Raw genomic sequence first — 18,313 nt, 5'->3', positions numbered from 1 at the left:
ACCTCAACTCCACCTTCTCGCCCGATCCCCATATCCCTCAATTCCCCAACAGCCCAAATATCTATCGATCTCAGTCTTGAATATACTGAATGACTGAGCATCCACAGCCCTCTGGGTTGGAGAATTGCAAAGATTTACAACCCTCAGTGAAGAAATTCCTTTTCATCTCAGTCCTAAACGGCTGACCGCTTATCCTGAGACTGTTACCCCTGGTTCTAGACTCTCCAGCCACGGAAAACAGCCTCTCAGCATCTACCCTGTCAAGCTCCTAAGAATTTTATACGCTTCAATGAGATCACCTCTCATTCTTCTAAACTCCAAAGAATATAGGCCTATTCTCTTCAATTTCTCCTCACAGGACAGCTCTTTCATCTCTGGAAGCAATCTAGTGAACCTTCATTGCACCCCCTCCAAGGCAAGTACATCCTTCCTGAGGTAAGATTAAAACTGTGCTCCAGGTGTGGTCTCACCAAAGCCCTGCGCACAGGTCAGTTCTTGAATTGTCACCAGAAAAGAGGGGAAAAAAAAAAAAGAAATTCTGACAATCTGGTCATATTTATGGAGGAGCCGAGAATCATTTCAACAATTCACACTCCAACACAAGATACAAGCCAATAGCTTGTTCAACAACATCTTGTATTTATACAGCACCTTTAAAGTAGTAACATTTCCCACGGCGCTTCACAGGAGCATTCTCAGACAAAAATGTGACACCCAGCCACACAAGCAGATATTAGGGCAAGTGACCAAAAGCTTGGTTAAAGAGCTAGGTTTTAAGCAGCGAGTTAAAGGGAGGAGAGATGGAGAGGTTTAGGGAGGGAATTCCAGAGCTTAGGGCCTAGATGGCTGAAGGCACGGCCATGAACGATGGGCGAAGGAAGTGGAAGATGCGCAAGAGGCCAGAGTTGCCATTCTTTCTCTATTTTGATACGAGAGGTCAGTGACCCTCTGAACTCTCCACCCTCGTTTCTACAGAGCTCGGAACACTCCGCCCGACACAGTTCCTATTTGTAGCATCCTCACTGTGCTGAAATCAAGACTCACAACTCATTCTTTGCCAGGAGCTCAAAACTATTCGATTGCTCACCTCTTCCGCAGTCGTCCCTTCTATCGACAACCTACAGGCTTTTAAAACTCGAGCTTAGTGTAGTCGTGTCTCAGTGGGCAGCACTTTCGTCTCAGAGTCCGAACTTTGTGGGTTCAAGTCCCCACTCCAGAGACTTGAGCCCATAATCCAGGCTGACACTCCCAGGGCAATGCTGCACTGTCGGAGGTGCCATCTTTCGGATGAGACATTAAACCGAGGCCCCGTCTGCCCTCACAGGTGAACGTAAAAGATCCCACTACAAAATTTCAAAGAGGAGCAGGGGAAGTTCTCCCCAGTGTCCTGGACAACAGATGCATAAAAGGCTGAGTGGGAGGAAAGGAGGGCTGTGGGCAACGTTCCCACGAAGCTGTGCAGTGATCTGCAAGGTCCCAGGCAGGCCGCTCACCAGCTTTTATATTGTAGATACCGTGCATGTGCAAAAAATTGAATGGGCCGCGCACTGGGGAGGCAGGCTGTGCTGGAGGCAGTGTAGCTTAGGTCGGACATTGGTTGTGGGGCTGGAGACAGTTACAAAGATAGGGAGGCAGCGAGGCCATAGAGGGATTTAACACAACGGTGAGAATTTTACACTGGGAGGCATGGGTGAGCAGGACCTGGTACAGAATAGGATACAGGCAGCAGGGCTGAAATCTACAGAGCATGTTTAACTGGAGGAAATTGCGGCTCATCGGAGGCCGGATGTCAGGCGAGCAGTCTGACAGCAGAGGGGTTGAGAGAGATGGAGGAGAGCTGGGTGTCAGTGTACATGTGGAACTGACGCCATGCCTTCCAGTGATGTCAACTGCATAACTTCTGACTCGCTGGCAGCAAGGCCATGGGAGATTAATGGCTGGAAGTGACCAACATGCAAAAACTTTCGTCAAACTGACGAATCCACACCACCCCAAATCTCAGGTTACATTGTATTACATCAGTAGTGGTTTAGGCAAATCATTAAACCTGGTTACAAATCAGAGTGGCCGGTACCTACCAGAGGAGGAGGAGCTGCCAATGTGGCTGACGACACTGATCAGTCGATACGAGTGAGCGAGCTCGCCCGTCTGCAAGAACAGGAACCAGTCAGCAAACAGAATCAACAGGTAATAACGCATCCACTACAGCAATCCAACACAACAGAACGCCTGCCTCCCAACCCCACAGCCTGCAGGGCCCCACCCTCCCAGCCACTCATACCCAGGCGGACCCGACCCACCCCCTCAAACCCGGGCCCCGCCCTCCCAGCCCCTCAAACCCAGGTGGACCCGACCCACCCTCTCAAACCCGGGCCCCGCCCCTCAAACTCGGGCCCTGCCCTCCCAGCCCCTCAAACCCAGGTGGACCCGACCCACCCCGCAAACCCAGGCGGCATCGACCCACCCCCTCAAACCCGGGCCCTGCCCTCCCAGCCCCTCAAACCCAGGTGGACCCGACCCACCCCTCAAACCCAGGCGGCACCGGCCCACCCCCTCAAACCCGGGCCCCGCCCTCCCAGCCCCTCAAACCCAGGCAGACCCGACCCACCCCCTCAAACCCGGGCCCCGCCCTCCCAGCCCCTCAAACCCAGGCAGACCCGACCCACCCCCTCAAACCCGGGCCCCGCCCTCCCAGCCCCTCAAACCCAGGCAGACCCGACCCACCCCCTCAAACCCGGGCCCCGCCCTCCCAGCCCCTCAAACCCAGGCAGACCCAAGCCACCCCACCCCCTCAAACCCAGGCGGACCCGCCCTCCCAGTCCCTCAAACCCGGGCGGGGCCACCCACTGAATCCAGGCCGAATTGCTTCCCGGCCCCACAATCCAGGGGGTCCAGTGGAAACACAGGCCACTTCATGACCCCACAATTTAACGAGTTGTGCTATCGCCCTCCCCCACCACTCAGGCAGTGCGACACCCGCATGATTCCTTAATGGCCAGATCCATCGGCGGTGGTGCGGCCTGTCGCTTTCCCAGTGCACACCGTGAGCATGCTCTCGCTCGCCTCACCTCTGCGTTCCTTTTTAACTCCTCCGCTTCGGTCTCGCTGTAATCCATGTCCAGGATTTCCTCGTTGCCGGAGTCTTCGTCCGAACCCATGAAATCTACGATGGAGTTATTGAACTCTGCAAGGATAGCATTTATCATCTTTATATTGAAAGGAAATTGAAACAAGGTATCTTTACTGCTGATCAAATCCAGAGAAAGCAGCAAGTCCCACACGCCCCCGCTGCATGCAGCGATAACAGCCGCATATGTTGCTTTCCACGAGTAATCGATTCCTGAGCTCACCACCTTCAGATTGAGACACACAGTAGAGAGGCTACATTGTACATCATCCAGTGCATCAATACTTAGATGGGAAAAGAAGCCATTACACACTTTAATGTTGTACGATGCACTTCAATGAATCCCCTCAAATTACTCCCACCTCTAATCATACAGCACACAGGAGATTGAGAGGGGATCTCATCGAAACCTATAAAATTCTGTCAGGTCTGGACAGACTAGATGCAGGAAGGATGTTTCTGATGGCCGGGGAGTCCAGAACCAGGGGTCATAGTCTAAGGATAAGGGGTAAGCCATTTAGGACTGAAATGAGGAGGAATTTCTTCACCCAGAGAGTGGTGAACCTGTGGAATTCTCTGCCACAGAGGGCGGTGGAGGCCAGTTCATTAAATATATTCAAGAAAGAATTGGATATATTTCTTAAGGCTAAAGGGATCAAGGGATATGGGGAGAAAGCAGGGACAGGGTACTGAATTTGGATGATCAGCCATGATCTCATTGAATGGCGGAGCAGGCTCGAAGGGCCGAATGGCCTACTCCTGCTCCTATCTTTTATGTTTCTAGGACGACATTCGGCCCACCGTGCCTCTTTGAAAGAGCTCTCCAATTAGTCCCACTCCCCTGCTCTTTCCCCACAGTCCTGCAAATTTTTTAATTTTCAAATATTTATCCAATTCCCCTTTGAAAGTTACTATTGAATCTGCTTCCACCGCCCTTTCAGGCAGCGCATTCCAGATCACAACAACTCGCTGCATTAAAAAGTTCTCATCTCCTCCTCTCTGGTTCTTTTGTCAATTATCTTCAATCTGTGTCCTCTGGTCACCGACCCTTCCGCCAGTTGAAACAGTTTCTCTATTTACTCTATCAAAACCCGTCATGATTTTGAACACCTCTATTAAATCTCCTCTTAACCTTCTCTGCTCTAAGGAGAACAATCCCAGCTTCTCCAGTCTATCCACGTAACTGAAGTCCCTCATCCCTGGAACCATTCTAGTAAATCTCCTCCACACCCTCGCAAGGCGCTCAGAGTTGGCCACAATACTCCAACTGGGGCCTAATTAATGATTTCTAAAGGTTTGGCACAACTTCCTTGCTTTTGTACTCTATGTCTCGGTTTATACAGCCAAGGATCCCGGCGTATGCCGTTTCTTTTTAACAGCCTTCTCAACCTGTCCTGCCACCTTCACTTGTGTACACACACCCCCAGGTCTCTGTTCCTGCACCCCCTTTAAAATTGTACCGTTTAGTTTATATTGCTTCCCTTCATTCTTCCTACAAAAATTCATCACCTCACTTTTTTGATATGTTCCTATACACGGCAGATGAAACTTAGGAAATAGGAGCAGGAGTCGGCCACACGGCCTCTCGAGCCTGCTCCGCCATTCAATGCGATCATGGCTGATCATTGACCTCAACTCCACTTTCCTGCCCGATCTCCATATCCCTCGATTCCCCTAGAGTCCAAAAATCTATCGATCTCAGCCTTGAATATACTCAAAGACTAGGCATTCACAGCCCTCTGGGGCAGAGAATTCCAAAGATTCACCACCCTCTGAGTGAAGAAATTCCTCCTCATCTCAGTCTTAAATGGCCGACCCCTTATCCTGAAACTGTGACCCCTAGTTCTAGACACGCCGGCCAGGGGAAACAACCTCTCAGCATCTACCCTGTCGATCCTCTTCAGAATCTTATATGTTTCAATGAGATCACCTCTCATTCTTCTAAACTCGAGAGTATAGGCCCATTTTATCAGTCTGTCTATGAAAGTCTGTTACTATCCTCTTCACTACATTTCTGAGTTTCACGTCATCTGAAAACTTTGAAATTATGCCCTGTTTACCGAAGTCCAGGCCGTTATTTATATCAAAAAGAGCAGTCAGCCAACACTGACCCCTGGGGGACTCCACTGAACACTTCCCTCCAGTCTGAAGAACCACCAATCTCTGTCCTTTAGTAAACTTCATACCTACACTGCCACTGTCCCTTTAATTTAATGACAGACCTGCCCCCACCAGTACTGTACCCCAGTGTTATACAGTGACAGGCCTGTACCCACCAGTACTGCACCCCAGTGTTATACAGTGACAGACCTGTACCCACCAGTACTGCACCCCAGCGTTATACAGTGACAGACCTGTACCCACCAGTACAGTACCCCAGTGTTACAGTGACAGGCCTGTACCCACCAGTACTGTACCCATTTTATACAGTGACAGACCTGTACCCACCAGTACTGTACCCCAGTGTTATACAGTGACAGATCGGTACCCCCCCAGTACTGTACCCCAGTGTTACACAGTGACAGACCTGTACCCCCCAGTACTGCACCCCGCTGTTAGTGACAGACCTGTACCCCCCAGTACTGCACCCCGCTGTTAGTGACAGACCTGTACCCCCCAGTACTGCACCCCGCTGTTACACAGTGACAGACCTGTACCCACCAGTACTGCACCCCAGTGTTACACAGCGACAGACCTGTACCCACCAGTACTGCACCCCGCTGTTACACAGTGACAGACCTGCACCCACCAGTACTGCACCCCGCTGTTCAAAGTGACAGACCTGTACCCACCAGTACTGTACCCCAGTGTTACACAGTGACAGACCTGTACCCACCAGTACTGTACCCCAGTGTTACACAGTGACAGACCTGTACCCACCAGTACTGTACCCCAGTGTTATACAGTGACAGGCCTGTACTCACCAGTACTGCACCCCAGTGTTATACAGTGACAGACCTGTACCCACCAGTACTGCACCCCAGCGTTATACAGTGACAGACCTGTACCCACCAGTACAGTACCCCAGTGTTACAGTGACAGGCCTGTACCCACCAGTACTGTACCCATTTTATACAGTGACAGACCTGTACCCACCAGTACTGTACCCCAGTGTTATACAGTGACAGATCGGTACCCCCCCAGTACTGTACCCGTGTTATACAGTGACAGACCTGTACCCCCCAGTACTGCACCCCGCTGTTAGTGACAGACCTGTACCCCCCAGTACTGCACCCCGCTGTTAGTGACAGACCTGTACCCCCCAGTACTGCACCCCGCTGTTACACAGTGACAGACCTGTACCCACCAGTACTGCACCCCAGTGTTACACAGTGACAGACCTGTACCACCCAGTACTGGACCCCAGTGTTATACAGTGACAGACCTGTACCCCCCAGTACTGTACCCCACTGTTACACAGTGACAGACCTGTACCCACCAGTACTGTACCCCAGTGTTATACAGTGACAGACCTGTACCCCCCAGTACTGCACCCCGCTGTTAGTGACAGACCTATACCCACCAGTACTGCACCCCGCTGTTATACAGCGACAGACCTGTACCCCCCAGTACTGCACCCCAGCGTTAGTGACAGACCTGTACCCACCAGTACTGCACCCCGCTGTTAGTGACAGACCTGTACCCACCAGTACTGTACCCCAGTGTTACACAGCGACAGACCTGCCCCCACCAGTACTGTACCCCAGTGTTAGTGACAGACCTGTACCCACCAGTACTGCACCCCAGTGTTATACAGCAACAGACCTGCCCCCACCAGTACTGTACCCCAGTGTTATACAGCGACAGACCTGCCCCCACCAGTACTGTACCCGTGTTATACAGCGACAGACCTGCACCCACCAGTACTGTACCCCAGTGATAGTGACAGACCTGTACCCACCAGTACTGTACCCCAGTGTAATAGTGGCAGACCTGCACCCACCAGTACTGTACCCATGTTAGTGGCAGACTTGTGCCCCCCCAGTACTGTACCCCAGTGTTATACAGTGACAGACCTGTACCCACCAGTACTGTACCCCAGTGTTATACAGTGACAGACCTGTACCCACCAGTACTGTACCCCAGTGTTAGTGACAGACCTGTACCCACCAGAACTGTACCCGTGTTAGTGATAGACCTGTACCCACCCGTACTGCACCCCAGTGTTATCCAGCGACAGGCTTGCCCCACTGTACATCATCTCAATGCAAGTTTCCCAGACACAGCCTGCGTTAGGGAGGCTCCAATCTTTAACTACACTATATGGTCCATAATCTACACAGTGCAGCCCAGCTCAGTTTGTAAAACTCTCACCCTAGTCAGGCTGTGGATTCAAGCCCCATTACAGGCTTGAGTACATAAGCTACACCAGCAGTCCTGTGAAGTACTGAGGGAGTGCTGCATTGTTAGAGGTGCTGTCCTTCGGGTGAGGCGTTAAACTGAGGCCCTTTCCGCCTGCTCCGATATAAAGGATCCCATGGATTTATAAGAGCAGCAGAGATTATTCCCAGTGTCTTAAGCCAATGTCCTTCACTCAACCAAAACATTACCTGTTAATAGGAGATTTGATAGTGATGTTTAAAATCATGAAGGGTTTAGATAGAGTAAATAAAGAGAAACTGTTGCCAATGGCTGAAGGGTCGATTCTGAGGGCACAGATTTAAGCTGATTGTCAAAAGAACCAGGGCGGCATGAGGAAAACTTTTTTTTACGCAACGAGTGGTTAGGATTTGGAATGCAGTGCCCGATAGGGCGGTGGATACAGAGTCAATAGTAGCCTTCAAAAGGGAACTGGATAAATACTTGAATAACAACTTGTATTTATATAGCGCCTTTAACGTATTAAAACGTCCCAAGGCACTTCACAGGAGTATTAAGAGACAAAATATTTGACACCGAGCCACATAAGGAGAAATTAGGGCAGGTGACCAAAAGCTTGGTCAAAGAGGTAGGTTTTAAGGAGCGTCTTAAAGGAGGAAAGAGAGGTAGCGAGGCGGAGAGGTTTAGGCAGGGAATTCCAGAGCTCAGGGCCGAGGCAACAGAAGGCACGGTCACCAATGGTGGAGCGATTATAATCAGGGATGCTCAAGAGGGCAGAATCAGAGGAGTGCAGATATCTCGGGGGGGTTGTGGGGCTGGAGGAGATTAGAGATAGGGAGGGGTGAGGCCATGGAGGGATTTGAAAACAAGGATGAGAATTTTGAAATCAAGGTGTTGCTTAACTGGGAGCCAATGTAGGTCAGCGAGCACAGGGGTGATGGGTGAACGGGACTTGGTGCGAGTTAGAACATGGGCAGCCGAATTTTGGATGAAGGAGAAAAAATTGCAGGGATATGTGGAAAGAGCAGGGAGAGTGGGATTAACTGGATTGCGCTTTGAAAGAGCCGGCGCAGACTCGATGGGCCGAATGGCCTCCTTCTGTGCTGTACTATTCTATGATTCTTTAATTTGTCCATTTACAGTTTGTGAAACCTTGCTGTGTGCCAGTTGGCTGACACTCTTGCCTACATAACAGAGAGTGCACTGCCAAACCTTTGATTAACACAACACGTGCAAAGTCATCGGAAATCAGTCACCTTACAGAGAATGCATTGTGTACAGCAGCTCAATTAACGCTGGCTAGCCCTGGCGATGGTGCCTTACCCTGGATACTCAGCTCTGTGGCTCGCTTCAGGTCGTCATCCTCTTTCATCTCCCGAGCCTCCTGACAGGTCAAAGAGAAAGAGAGAGAGAAACCGTTTAATAGTGACTCTGGCTTGACGACCGATTACAGTCACAGCCGATTTCACACGCACGGTCATCGAGTGACACAAGTTAGGCAAGGAGTGGGGGCAGCAGAGGACCCGGGGTTGGGGGGGGGGAGAGCGGCTGCAGAGGGCCCGGGGGCCGGGGAAGGGGGGGGCAGCAGTGGGCCCGGGGGCGGGCAGCAGAGGGCCCGGGCAGCAGAGGGCCCGGGGGAACGGCAGCAGAGGGCCCGGGGGCGGGGTAGCGGCAGCAGTGGGCCCGGGGGCAGGCAGCAGAGGGCCCGGGGGGCAGGCAGCAGAGGGCCCGGGGGCAGGCAGCAGAGGGCCCGGGGGCAGGCAGCAGAGGGCCCGGGGGATGCTCTAGAGCAGGGCGCACTTTGTGGGTCTAAAGGTCTTGGGTTCAGGGTCCACTCCAGGGTTTGAAACATAATCTAGACTGACACACCCGGTATCAGTGCTAAGGGAGTGCTGCACTGTCGGAGGTGCCATTCTTCAGATGAGACAATAGCCTGAGCAGGTGGCTGCTGAAGCTGTAACGGAGGCCTTGTCAGGTTGGCTTTCAGGAAGGACGAGATCAAATGGGCTGAAGGAGTGTATTAAAAAAAAAACGAAACCCATCTCTTGATTACAGTTACAAGAACCTCGTGTCACCCACCCTCCCAGCACTGACCTGTTCCTGGAGACTCTGGGCCAGTGCTTGCTGCAGCTCCTGCTCCTCTCGCTCCCTGTCCTGGTCATACTGCTGCATCCACTCCATCTCACACTGGGAGCCCTCTGGCGTTTTATTCTCCTTATTCTCATCAAAGTCTTTCGTGACTTCAGGAGGCTCTGTTTAAAAAAAAAAAAAAAAAAAAATTTAAATCTTATTTAAAGGCGGATTGGATCAATGTGTGGTACACTGGCATTTTACTTCCTGTTCCAGATATCAATGGCAGCCCAGAATGACAGGATGAAAATCTCCTATCTGCCTGCTGCAAGGGTTGTGTGTGAAATGAGTTTGGACAGTTTCAGCCCAGTTTCAAGCAGACTCGTATTCCACAGTACAAACTGTCCCATAACTCAGCACTAAATGTCACTCTCACGCAGAGGCTACAGGATGGCTGGGGTGGGAACTGGCAAAGTGGCACACTGGTGCAGCTGTGTTAACTCTTCTGTATCGAACCCGTGCTGTACCTGCCCTGGGAGTGTTTGATGGGACAGTGTAGAGGGAGCTTTACCCTGTATCTAACCCGTGCTGTACCTGCCCTGGGAGTGTTTGATGGGACAGTGTGGAGGGAACTCTACTCTGTATCTAACCCATGCTGTACCTGCCCTGGGAGTGTTTGATGGGACAGTGTAGAGGGAGCTTTACCCTGTATCTAACCCGTGCTGTAGCTGCCCTGGGAGTGTTTGATGGGACAGTGTAGAGGGAGCTTTACTCTGTATCTAACCCGTGCTGTACCTGCCCTGGGAGTGTCTGATGGGGACAGTGTAGAGGGAGCTTTACTCTGTATCTAATTGTGCGCTGTACCTGCCCTGGGAGTGTCTGATGGGACAGTGTAGAGGGAGCTTTACTCTGTATCTAATCGCGTGCTGTACCTGCCCTGGGAGTGTTTGATGTGACAGTGTAGAGGGAGCTTTACTCTGTATCTAACCCGTGCTGTACCTGCCCTGGGAATGTCTGATGGGACAGTGTAGAGGGAGCTTCACTCTGTATCTAACCCGTGCTGTACCTGCCCTGGGAGTGTTTGATGGGACAGTGTAGAGGGAGCTTCACTCTGTATCTAACCAGTGCTGTACCTGCCCTGGGAGTGTCTGATGGGACAGTGTAGAGGGAGCTTTACTCTATATCTAACCCGAGCATCACAGCAGGATCCCAGCACACAGGGCACTGTACCCGAGGCCAATCCTGTTCCAACCCCAGCACGGGGAGTATTGTACCCGAAGCCATTCGTACCCCAACTCAATACCCGGGGTTGCTCTTTCCAGCAGGGGTCAGTGGATAGCAATCCAATGGTAACTGTTAATCCTGTGGAACAATACTGCAAGAGCTCTGGCTGACCTTCGCCCCTCTCTAGCGACGGCCAGAGAGAGTAATCGGAGCCACAGCACAGGCACGCTGCGACAACAGAGGAACTGCAGCTACTGTCTAACATTAAAATGTCAACAACAGTACAGAAAATAATCAAAAAGGCTAATGGAATGCTGACCTTTATATCTAGAGAACTAGAATACAAAGGGTTAGAAGTCAGCTACAACTGTACAAAGCCCTGGTTAGACCACACCTGGAGTACTGTGAGCAGTTCTGGGCACCACACCGTAGGAAGGATATACTGGCCTTGGAGGGAGTGCAGCGCAGGTTTACCAGAATGAGACCCAGACTACAAGGGTTAAATTACAAGGAGATATTACACAAACTAGGGTTGTATTCCCTGGAATTTAGCAGGTTAAGGGGTGATCTGATCGAAGTTTAAGCTATTAAGGGGAACTGATAGGGTAGCTAGAGAGAAACTATTTCCGCTGGTTGGGGAGTCTAGGACTAGGGGGCATAGTCCAAAAATTAAAGCCAGACCTTTCAGGAGTGAAATTAGCAAACACTTCTACACACAAAGGGGGTAGAAGTTTGCAACACTCTACCACAAACGGCAGTTGATGCTGGGTCAATTGTTCATTTTAAATCTGAGATGGATAGATTTTTGTTAACCAAAGATATTAAGGGATATGGGACAAAGGCGGGTGTATGGAGTTAGGTCACAGATCAGCCACGATCTCACTGAATGGCGGAACAGGCTCAATGGCCTGCTTCTGTTCCCATGTCTTCTGCCGAGTTACCGCATTTGATGGGTGGTGGGTTCACTTGGCCTTGATAATAAAACATTACCCGGCATCTGTCTGTGTGGTTAAAGGGCACAGTCTGCCTGCCGATGACCCACCTGTTTCCATGGCGGTCCGGGGTCCGTCCGTTTCCGCGGCCTCCTGTTGTTCCAGCAACTCCTGAGCTTCGTCATCACCAAAGCCAGTATCGGGGCTGCTACTCGGCTTCTCCTGCTCCTCCTCTCCGCCCAGCGAGAGGCACGTTTCCCGCTTGCTGATCTCCAGCACGGCTGCCAGCAGCTCGTCTTCACTCATGCTGTCGAACGAGGAGTCCGACACCGGGGCTGGGGGCTCCACCTCCTGCTTGCTCGCCTTCAGTGCCTGACGAACGGAGAGAGACAGCGATCACAATTCGGCACGAGACATGGGCCCAGTTAGCAACAGCGGCATTGAGCTCAAGTGTCAGCACTTAGCATTTAGTGGGTATTGGACTCAACACACTATAACAATGTGTGTTTATATAGCCCCTTTAACGTAGTAAAATATCCCAAGGCTCTTCATAGGGGGTTAAACAGACAAAATTTGACATCGAGCCACATAAGGAGATATTAGGATAGATTGACCAGAAACTTAACTGGACCAACCACATAAATACTGTGGCTACAAGAGCAGGTCAGAGGCTGGGTATTCTGCAGCGAGTGTCTCACCTCCTGACTCCCCAAAGCCTTTCCACCATCTACAAGGCACAATTAAGGAGTGTGATGGAATTCTCTCCACTTGCCTGGATGAGTGCAGCTCCAACAACACTCAAGAAGCTCGACACCATCCAGGACAAAGCAGCCCGCTTGATTGGCACCCCATCCACCCTCTTAAACATTCACTCCCTCCACTACCAGGTACCGTGGCTGCAGTGCGTACCATCTACAAGATGCACTGCAGCAACTCGCCAAGGCTTCTTCAACAGCACCTCCCAAACCCACGACCTCTTCTACCTAGAATGACAAGGGCAGCAGGCGCATAGGAACACCACCACCTCCAAGTTCCCCTCCAAGTCACACACCATCCTGACTTGGAAATATATTGCCATTTCTTCATCGTTGCTGGGTCAAAATACAACACCTTGAAAGTATAAAACGTTCCAATGGGCCTCACGGAAACGTAATCAGACAAAAATTGACACCAACCTAAAGATTGAGATAAAAGCTTGGTCAAACAAGTAGATTTTAAGGAGAGATTTATGGAGGGAATTCTAGAGCATAGGGCAGAGGCAGCTGAAGGCACGGCCAGGCGAAGGGAGCGAGGGATTCAGAAGAAGCCAGAGTTGGGGGAGCGCAGTAATCTGAGGGTTGTGGGGCTGGAGAAGGTTGGAGATAGGGAGGGGAAGAGACCATGGAGACATTTGAACACGAGGATGAGAATTTAAAATTCATTAGACTAACTGGTCCATAGATAGCTAAATTATGCTAGTCTCCCTTCTTGAACAAGGGCATTACATTGGCTACCCTCCAGTCCCTAGGCACAACTGAAGTTCTGGCCGGAGCCTCTGCAGTCGCCTCTCCTCAGGGCCGTGTGACTTATTCACCTGTGTTCTGCTAATGTTTTCAGAACCTTTTCTAAAGTAAGCCCTTACCGATTTCCCCCACATTCTCTCACAATATCTCCGCCATACCTTCACCTTCCATAACTAGATTCCCTTTCTCCCACCAGAGTGGTCCTACTCTCTCTCTCTCTCCATCTCACAGACGTGCTCTCGGGTGGACATGAAAGATCCCACGGCACTATTTCGAAGAGGAGCAGGGGAGTTCTCCCCGGTGTCCTGGGCCAATATTTATCCCTCAATCAACATCACGAAAACAGATTATCTGGTCGTTATCACATTGCTGTTTGCGAGAGCTTGCTGTGCGCGAATTGGCTGCCGCGTTTCCTACATTACAACAGTGACTACACTTCAAACGGTACTTCATTGGCTGTAAAGAGCTTTGGGACGTCCTGAGGTCATGGAAGGTGCTGTCGAAATTTGCAGGTGATGCGGCTGGGAGCACACCAACATTTGTAGAGATTCTTCACACAGGAAGGGTTGAAAACCGCTGCCATTGATCACAGATGTCCCCTAGCAGTAGAAGCTCAATATTGCAGAATCAAGGTTCATTTTCATTCCTTTAATTGTTTTTTTTAATATAAAAGAAACTTAAATCAAATTAAACCCAGTATAAAATTTTCCCCGAGTAAAAGTGCAAAAATAATGAGCAAAAACATGTTCTTCACTAGTTCAGTAATTTCACCAAAACAGGAAATGCTGGGAACAAACATCTGTAGAGGGAAAAGACAGGTTGACATTTTGGATGTGGGCCCTTGGTGAGAACTGGGGAATATTAACCAACGCCCTGCTGATGGAGGAGATGCCGTCAGCTGGCTCAGTGGGTCGCACTCGTGCCTCCGTGGGCTCAAGCTCCACTCCAGGGACAAAATCTAGGCCATTTAGGACCAAGATGAGGAGGAATTTATTCACTCAGAGGATGGTGAAGCTTTGGAATTCTCTGCCCCAGAGGGCTGTGGAGGCGGAGTCATTGAATACAGGAAGCTCTTTTTTATCTGGCGTGATGCCGGTTGATCAAAAAGTCCGGATTACAGAGAGGTATACTTTACTAAGGGACGAGAGCCCCGTACACGGCCACAGGTGCAGGAACCCCAGTTGCACGGCCACAGATCCAGGCGTCCCTGTTGCACGGCCACAGGTGCATGCAGGAACCCTGGTTACACGGCCACAGATCCAGGCGTCCCCGGTTGCACGGCCACAGATCCAGGCGTCCCCGGTTGCACGGCCACAGATCCAGGCGTCCCCGGTTGCACGGCCACAGATCCAGGCGTCCCCGGTTGCACGGCCACAGAGCCAGGCGTCCCCGGTTGCACGGCCACAGAGCCAGGCGTCCCCGGTTGCACGGCCACAGATCCAGGCGTCCCCGGTTGCACGGCCACAGAGCCGGCGTCCCCGGTTGCACGGCCACAGATCCAGGCGTCCCCGGTTGCACGGCCACAGATCCAGGCGTCCCCGGTTGCACGGCCACAGAGCCGGCGTCCCCGGTTGCACGGCCACAGAGCCGGCGTCCCCGGTTGCACGGCCACAGAGCCGGCGTCCCCGGTTGCACGGCCACAGAGCCGGCGTCCCCGGTTACACGGCCACAGAGCCGGCGTCCCCGGTTACACGGCCACAGAGCCGGCGTCCCCGGTTACACGGCCACAGAGCCGGCGTCCCCGGTTACACGGCCACAGAGCCGGCGTCCCCGGTTACACGGCCACAGAGCCGGCGTCCCCGGTTACACGGCCACAGAGCCGGCGTCCCCGGTTACACGGCCACAGAGCCGGCGTCCCCGGTTACACGGCCACAGAGCCGGCGTCCCCGGTTACACGGCCACAGAGCCGGCGTCCCCGGTTACACGGCCACAGAGCCGGCGTCCCCGGTTACACGGCCACAGAGCCGGCGTCCCCGGTTACACGGCCACAGAGCCGGCGTCCCCGGTTACACGGCCACAGAGCCGGCGTCCCCGGTTACACGGCCACAGAGCCGGCGTCCCCGGTTACACGGCCACAGAGCCGGCGTCCCCGGTTACACGGCCACAGAGCCGGCGTCCCCGGTTACACGGCCACAGAGCCGGCGTCCCCGGTTACACGGCCACAGAGCCGGCGTCCCCGGTTACACGGCCACAGAGCCGGCGTCCCCGGTTACACGGCCACAGAGCCGGCGTCCCCGGTTACACGGCCACAGAGCCGGCGTCCCCGGTTACACGGCCACAGAGCCGGCGTCCCCGGTTACACGGCCACAGAGCCGGCGTCCCCGGTTACACGGCCACAGAGCCGGCGTCCCCGGTTACACGGCCACAGAGCCGGCGTCCCCGGTTACACGGCCACAGAGCCGGCGTCCCCGGTTACACGGCCACAGAGCCGGCGTCCCCGGTTACACGGCCACAGAGCCGGCGTCCCCGGTTACACGGCCACAGAGCCAGGAACCCCGGTTACACGGCCACAGAGCCGGCGTCCCCGGTTACACGGCCACAGAGCCGGCGTCCCCGGTTACACGGCCACAGAGCCGGCGTCCCCGGTTACACGGCCACAGAGCCGGCGTCCCCGGTTACACGGCCACAGAGCCGGCGTCCCCGGTTACACGGCCACAGAGCCGGCGTCCCCGGTTACACGGCCACAGAGCCGGCGTCCCCGGTTACACGGCCACAGAGCCGGCGTCCCCGGTTACACGGCCACAGAGCCGGCGTCCCCGGTTACACGGCCACAGAGCCAGGAACCCCGGTTACACGGCCACAGAGCCAGGAACCCCGGTTACACGGCCACAGAGCCAGGAACCCCGGTTACACGGCCACAGAGCCAGGAACCCCGGTTACACGGCCACAGAGCCAGGAACCCCGGTTACACGGCCACAGAGCCAGGAACCCCGGTTACACGGCCACAGAGCCAGGAACCCCGGTTACACGGCCACAGAGCCAGGAACCCCGGTTACACGGCCACAGAGCCAGGAACCCCGGTTACACGGCCACAGAGCCAGGAACCCCGGTTACACGGCCACAGAGCCAGGAACCCCGGTTACACGGCCTCAGATCCAGGCACCCCGGTTACACGGCCACTAATATGAAGTAAAACTTACCTGAACCTACTCCTGAATTTTGCCGGTTAAGAGAGATTTCCGGTTATTTAGGTGCCGGTAAAAAAAAGTTTCCTGTATATTCAAGACAGAGATCGATAGATTTTTGAATATTAAGGGAATCAAGGGATATGGGGATAGGGCGGGAAAGTGGAGATGAGGTAGAAGATCAGCCACGATCTTACTGAATGGTGGAGCAGGCTCGAGGGGCCAAATGGCCGACTCCTGCTCCTATTTCTTATGTTCTTGCGACACTCCCAGTGCCAGTACTGAGGGAGTGCAGCACTGTCGGAGGTGCTGTCTTTCGGATGAGAAATAAACCGAGGCCCTCTCAGGTGGACATGAAGAATCCCCTGCAAGAGCAGGGGCGTTCTCTAATGTTTCCTACAACAGTGACTACAGCTCAAATGTACTTCATTGGCTGTTAAGCGCTTTGGGACATCCGGAGGTGGTGAAAGGCGCTGTAGAAAATGCAAGTTCTTTCTTCCCAAGGGACATATGGGCCGGCAGTGCTTCAACGTGACATCCTCACGGATACCAGCTCTCAGCCAGCCTTACCAGCTGCATTTCCTCGTCCTCGTGCTGTGCCTCACGCTGAACCTGCTCGGACACCTGCCTGCTGACCACCATCGCCCGCTTCACCTGCTCCTCCTCACTGTCAGAGTCCAGGATCATGATCGAAGACTTGAAGCAGTACTTCCTGCGGGTCAACACTTGGTATTAGGCAGCAAGAAACAGTCAGCCCCCCCCCCCCCCCCTGAGAGAAGGCGGCAGGAACCCACCTCGCGTCCGTCGGCAATCATCTTCGATAAACCCAGTGCTTACACTTTGTTACAGCGGATTCCTTCCCCTGGCTGGGGCACAGTTCCTCAGCACTGGCTGCCCTACCAATAATCTCGCCCCGAGCTGATAATCTTCAGGTGCCTGTAAGCTATTTATCAATATGATGGAGGGAGGGTCAAAGTCAAGTTCGATGCAGGGGTCACCCAACACCTAGCCACACTTTCCAGCAGAGGTCAGCAGCATAAGCCCCAGCTGCAATTTCCTTCGCACTCTGCCCAAACTCACTACCCTCTTATTCCACCACACCCACATGTTGCTCCCGCCGTCTTGTTTTGTGCCAACTCCTGGCCCCCCCTCAAAACCGGCACCGTCTACCTCCTCCAAATCTCAGTGTTCCCTTCATCTCACCCCCACCGCCCCAAACCTGGGGTCCTGCATTCTGCCTCTCCCCCAACCATGCAGCTCCCTCTGCCCTGCATTTTACCCCCATCTTCTTCACCTGGGCCCACGCTTCCCTGTCCCCAGGGTGCCTCAGCCCAATCGCCATCTGTTCCCTGGGTCCCACAGTCCTGATCCCATCTGTTCCCTGGATCTCTCATACCTAACCCATCTGTTCCCTGGCTCTCTCACTCCTACATAGAAACATAGAAGATAGGAGCAGGAGTAGGCCATTCGGCCCCTCGAGCCTGTTCCGCCATTTAACGAGATCATGGCTGATCATCCAAATTCAGTACCCAGTCCCTGCCTTCTCCCCATATCCCTTGAATCCTTTAGCCTTAAGAAATATATCTAACTCCTTTTTGATCCCATCTGCTCCCCTGTTCCATGGGTTTCTCCCTCTCTCCTGCACACCTGGGTTACGCTAGAGCGAGACCATGCCGCGAGTACTCACCTCCCCAGCGTGGACGGGGTAATCGTAGAGTTCACCGACTGTGAGGTTTTCAGCGGCCGTGACCTGTGAAATTCAAACAGAGCCGGTGATGTCGACACACTAGAGACTGTAGCCCAGGCAGCAAAACCTCGCTTCCCTCCAATATAAACCAGAAATGTCATTAAAACTAAACACCCACCAAGTTCCTGAGGTTGAAAACATGAACTAGTGAAGCATTCCCTATTAAACTAGCCCTATAAACACACACAGGTGGGTTTATTAGCGCTCTGCTAATGTGGTTCTTGCACCAATCTGCCGATGTCGAAGAACAAGGTCTCAATTGATCA

At 53.0% G+C, this 18,313-nt stretch overlaps 1 protein-coding gene across 1 annotated transcript in view; it reads right to left on the bottom strand.

The window, feature by feature from the left end:
• LOC147120598 (ubiquitin carboxyl-terminal hydrolase 37-like) overlaps positions 1 to 18,313 on the bottom strand; it is a 95,787-nt gene that overhangs the window by 18,986 nt on the left and 58,488 nt on the right. The window contains 7 exon segments of the mRNA XM_085986726.1: positions 2,079 to 2,148; positions 3,069 to 3,184; positions 8,771 to 8,831; positions 9,542 to 9,699; positions 11,784 to 12,045; positions 16,871 to 17,012; positions 17,988 to 18,050. Coding sequence (XP_085842852.1) covers positions 2,079 to 2,148; positions 3,069 to 3,184; positions 8,771 to 8,831; positions 9,542 to 9,699; positions 11,784 to 12,045; positions 16,871 to 17,012; positions 17,988 to 18,050 — 872 coding nt within the window.

The sequence above is a fragment of the Somniosus microcephalus genome, chromosome 4 (assembly GCF_052327205.1).
Source record: "Somniosus microcephalus isolate GS21.2 chromosome 4, FLI_Smic_1.0, whole genome shotgun sequence".
In the NCBI taxonomy this organism is placed as follows: Eukaryota; Metazoa; Chordata; class Chondrichthyes; order Squaliformes; family Somniosidae; genus Somniosus; species Somniosus microcephalus.
The sequence above is the reverse complement of the archived record's forward strand: the minus strand, read 5'-3'. Positions and strand labels throughout refer to the sequence as shown.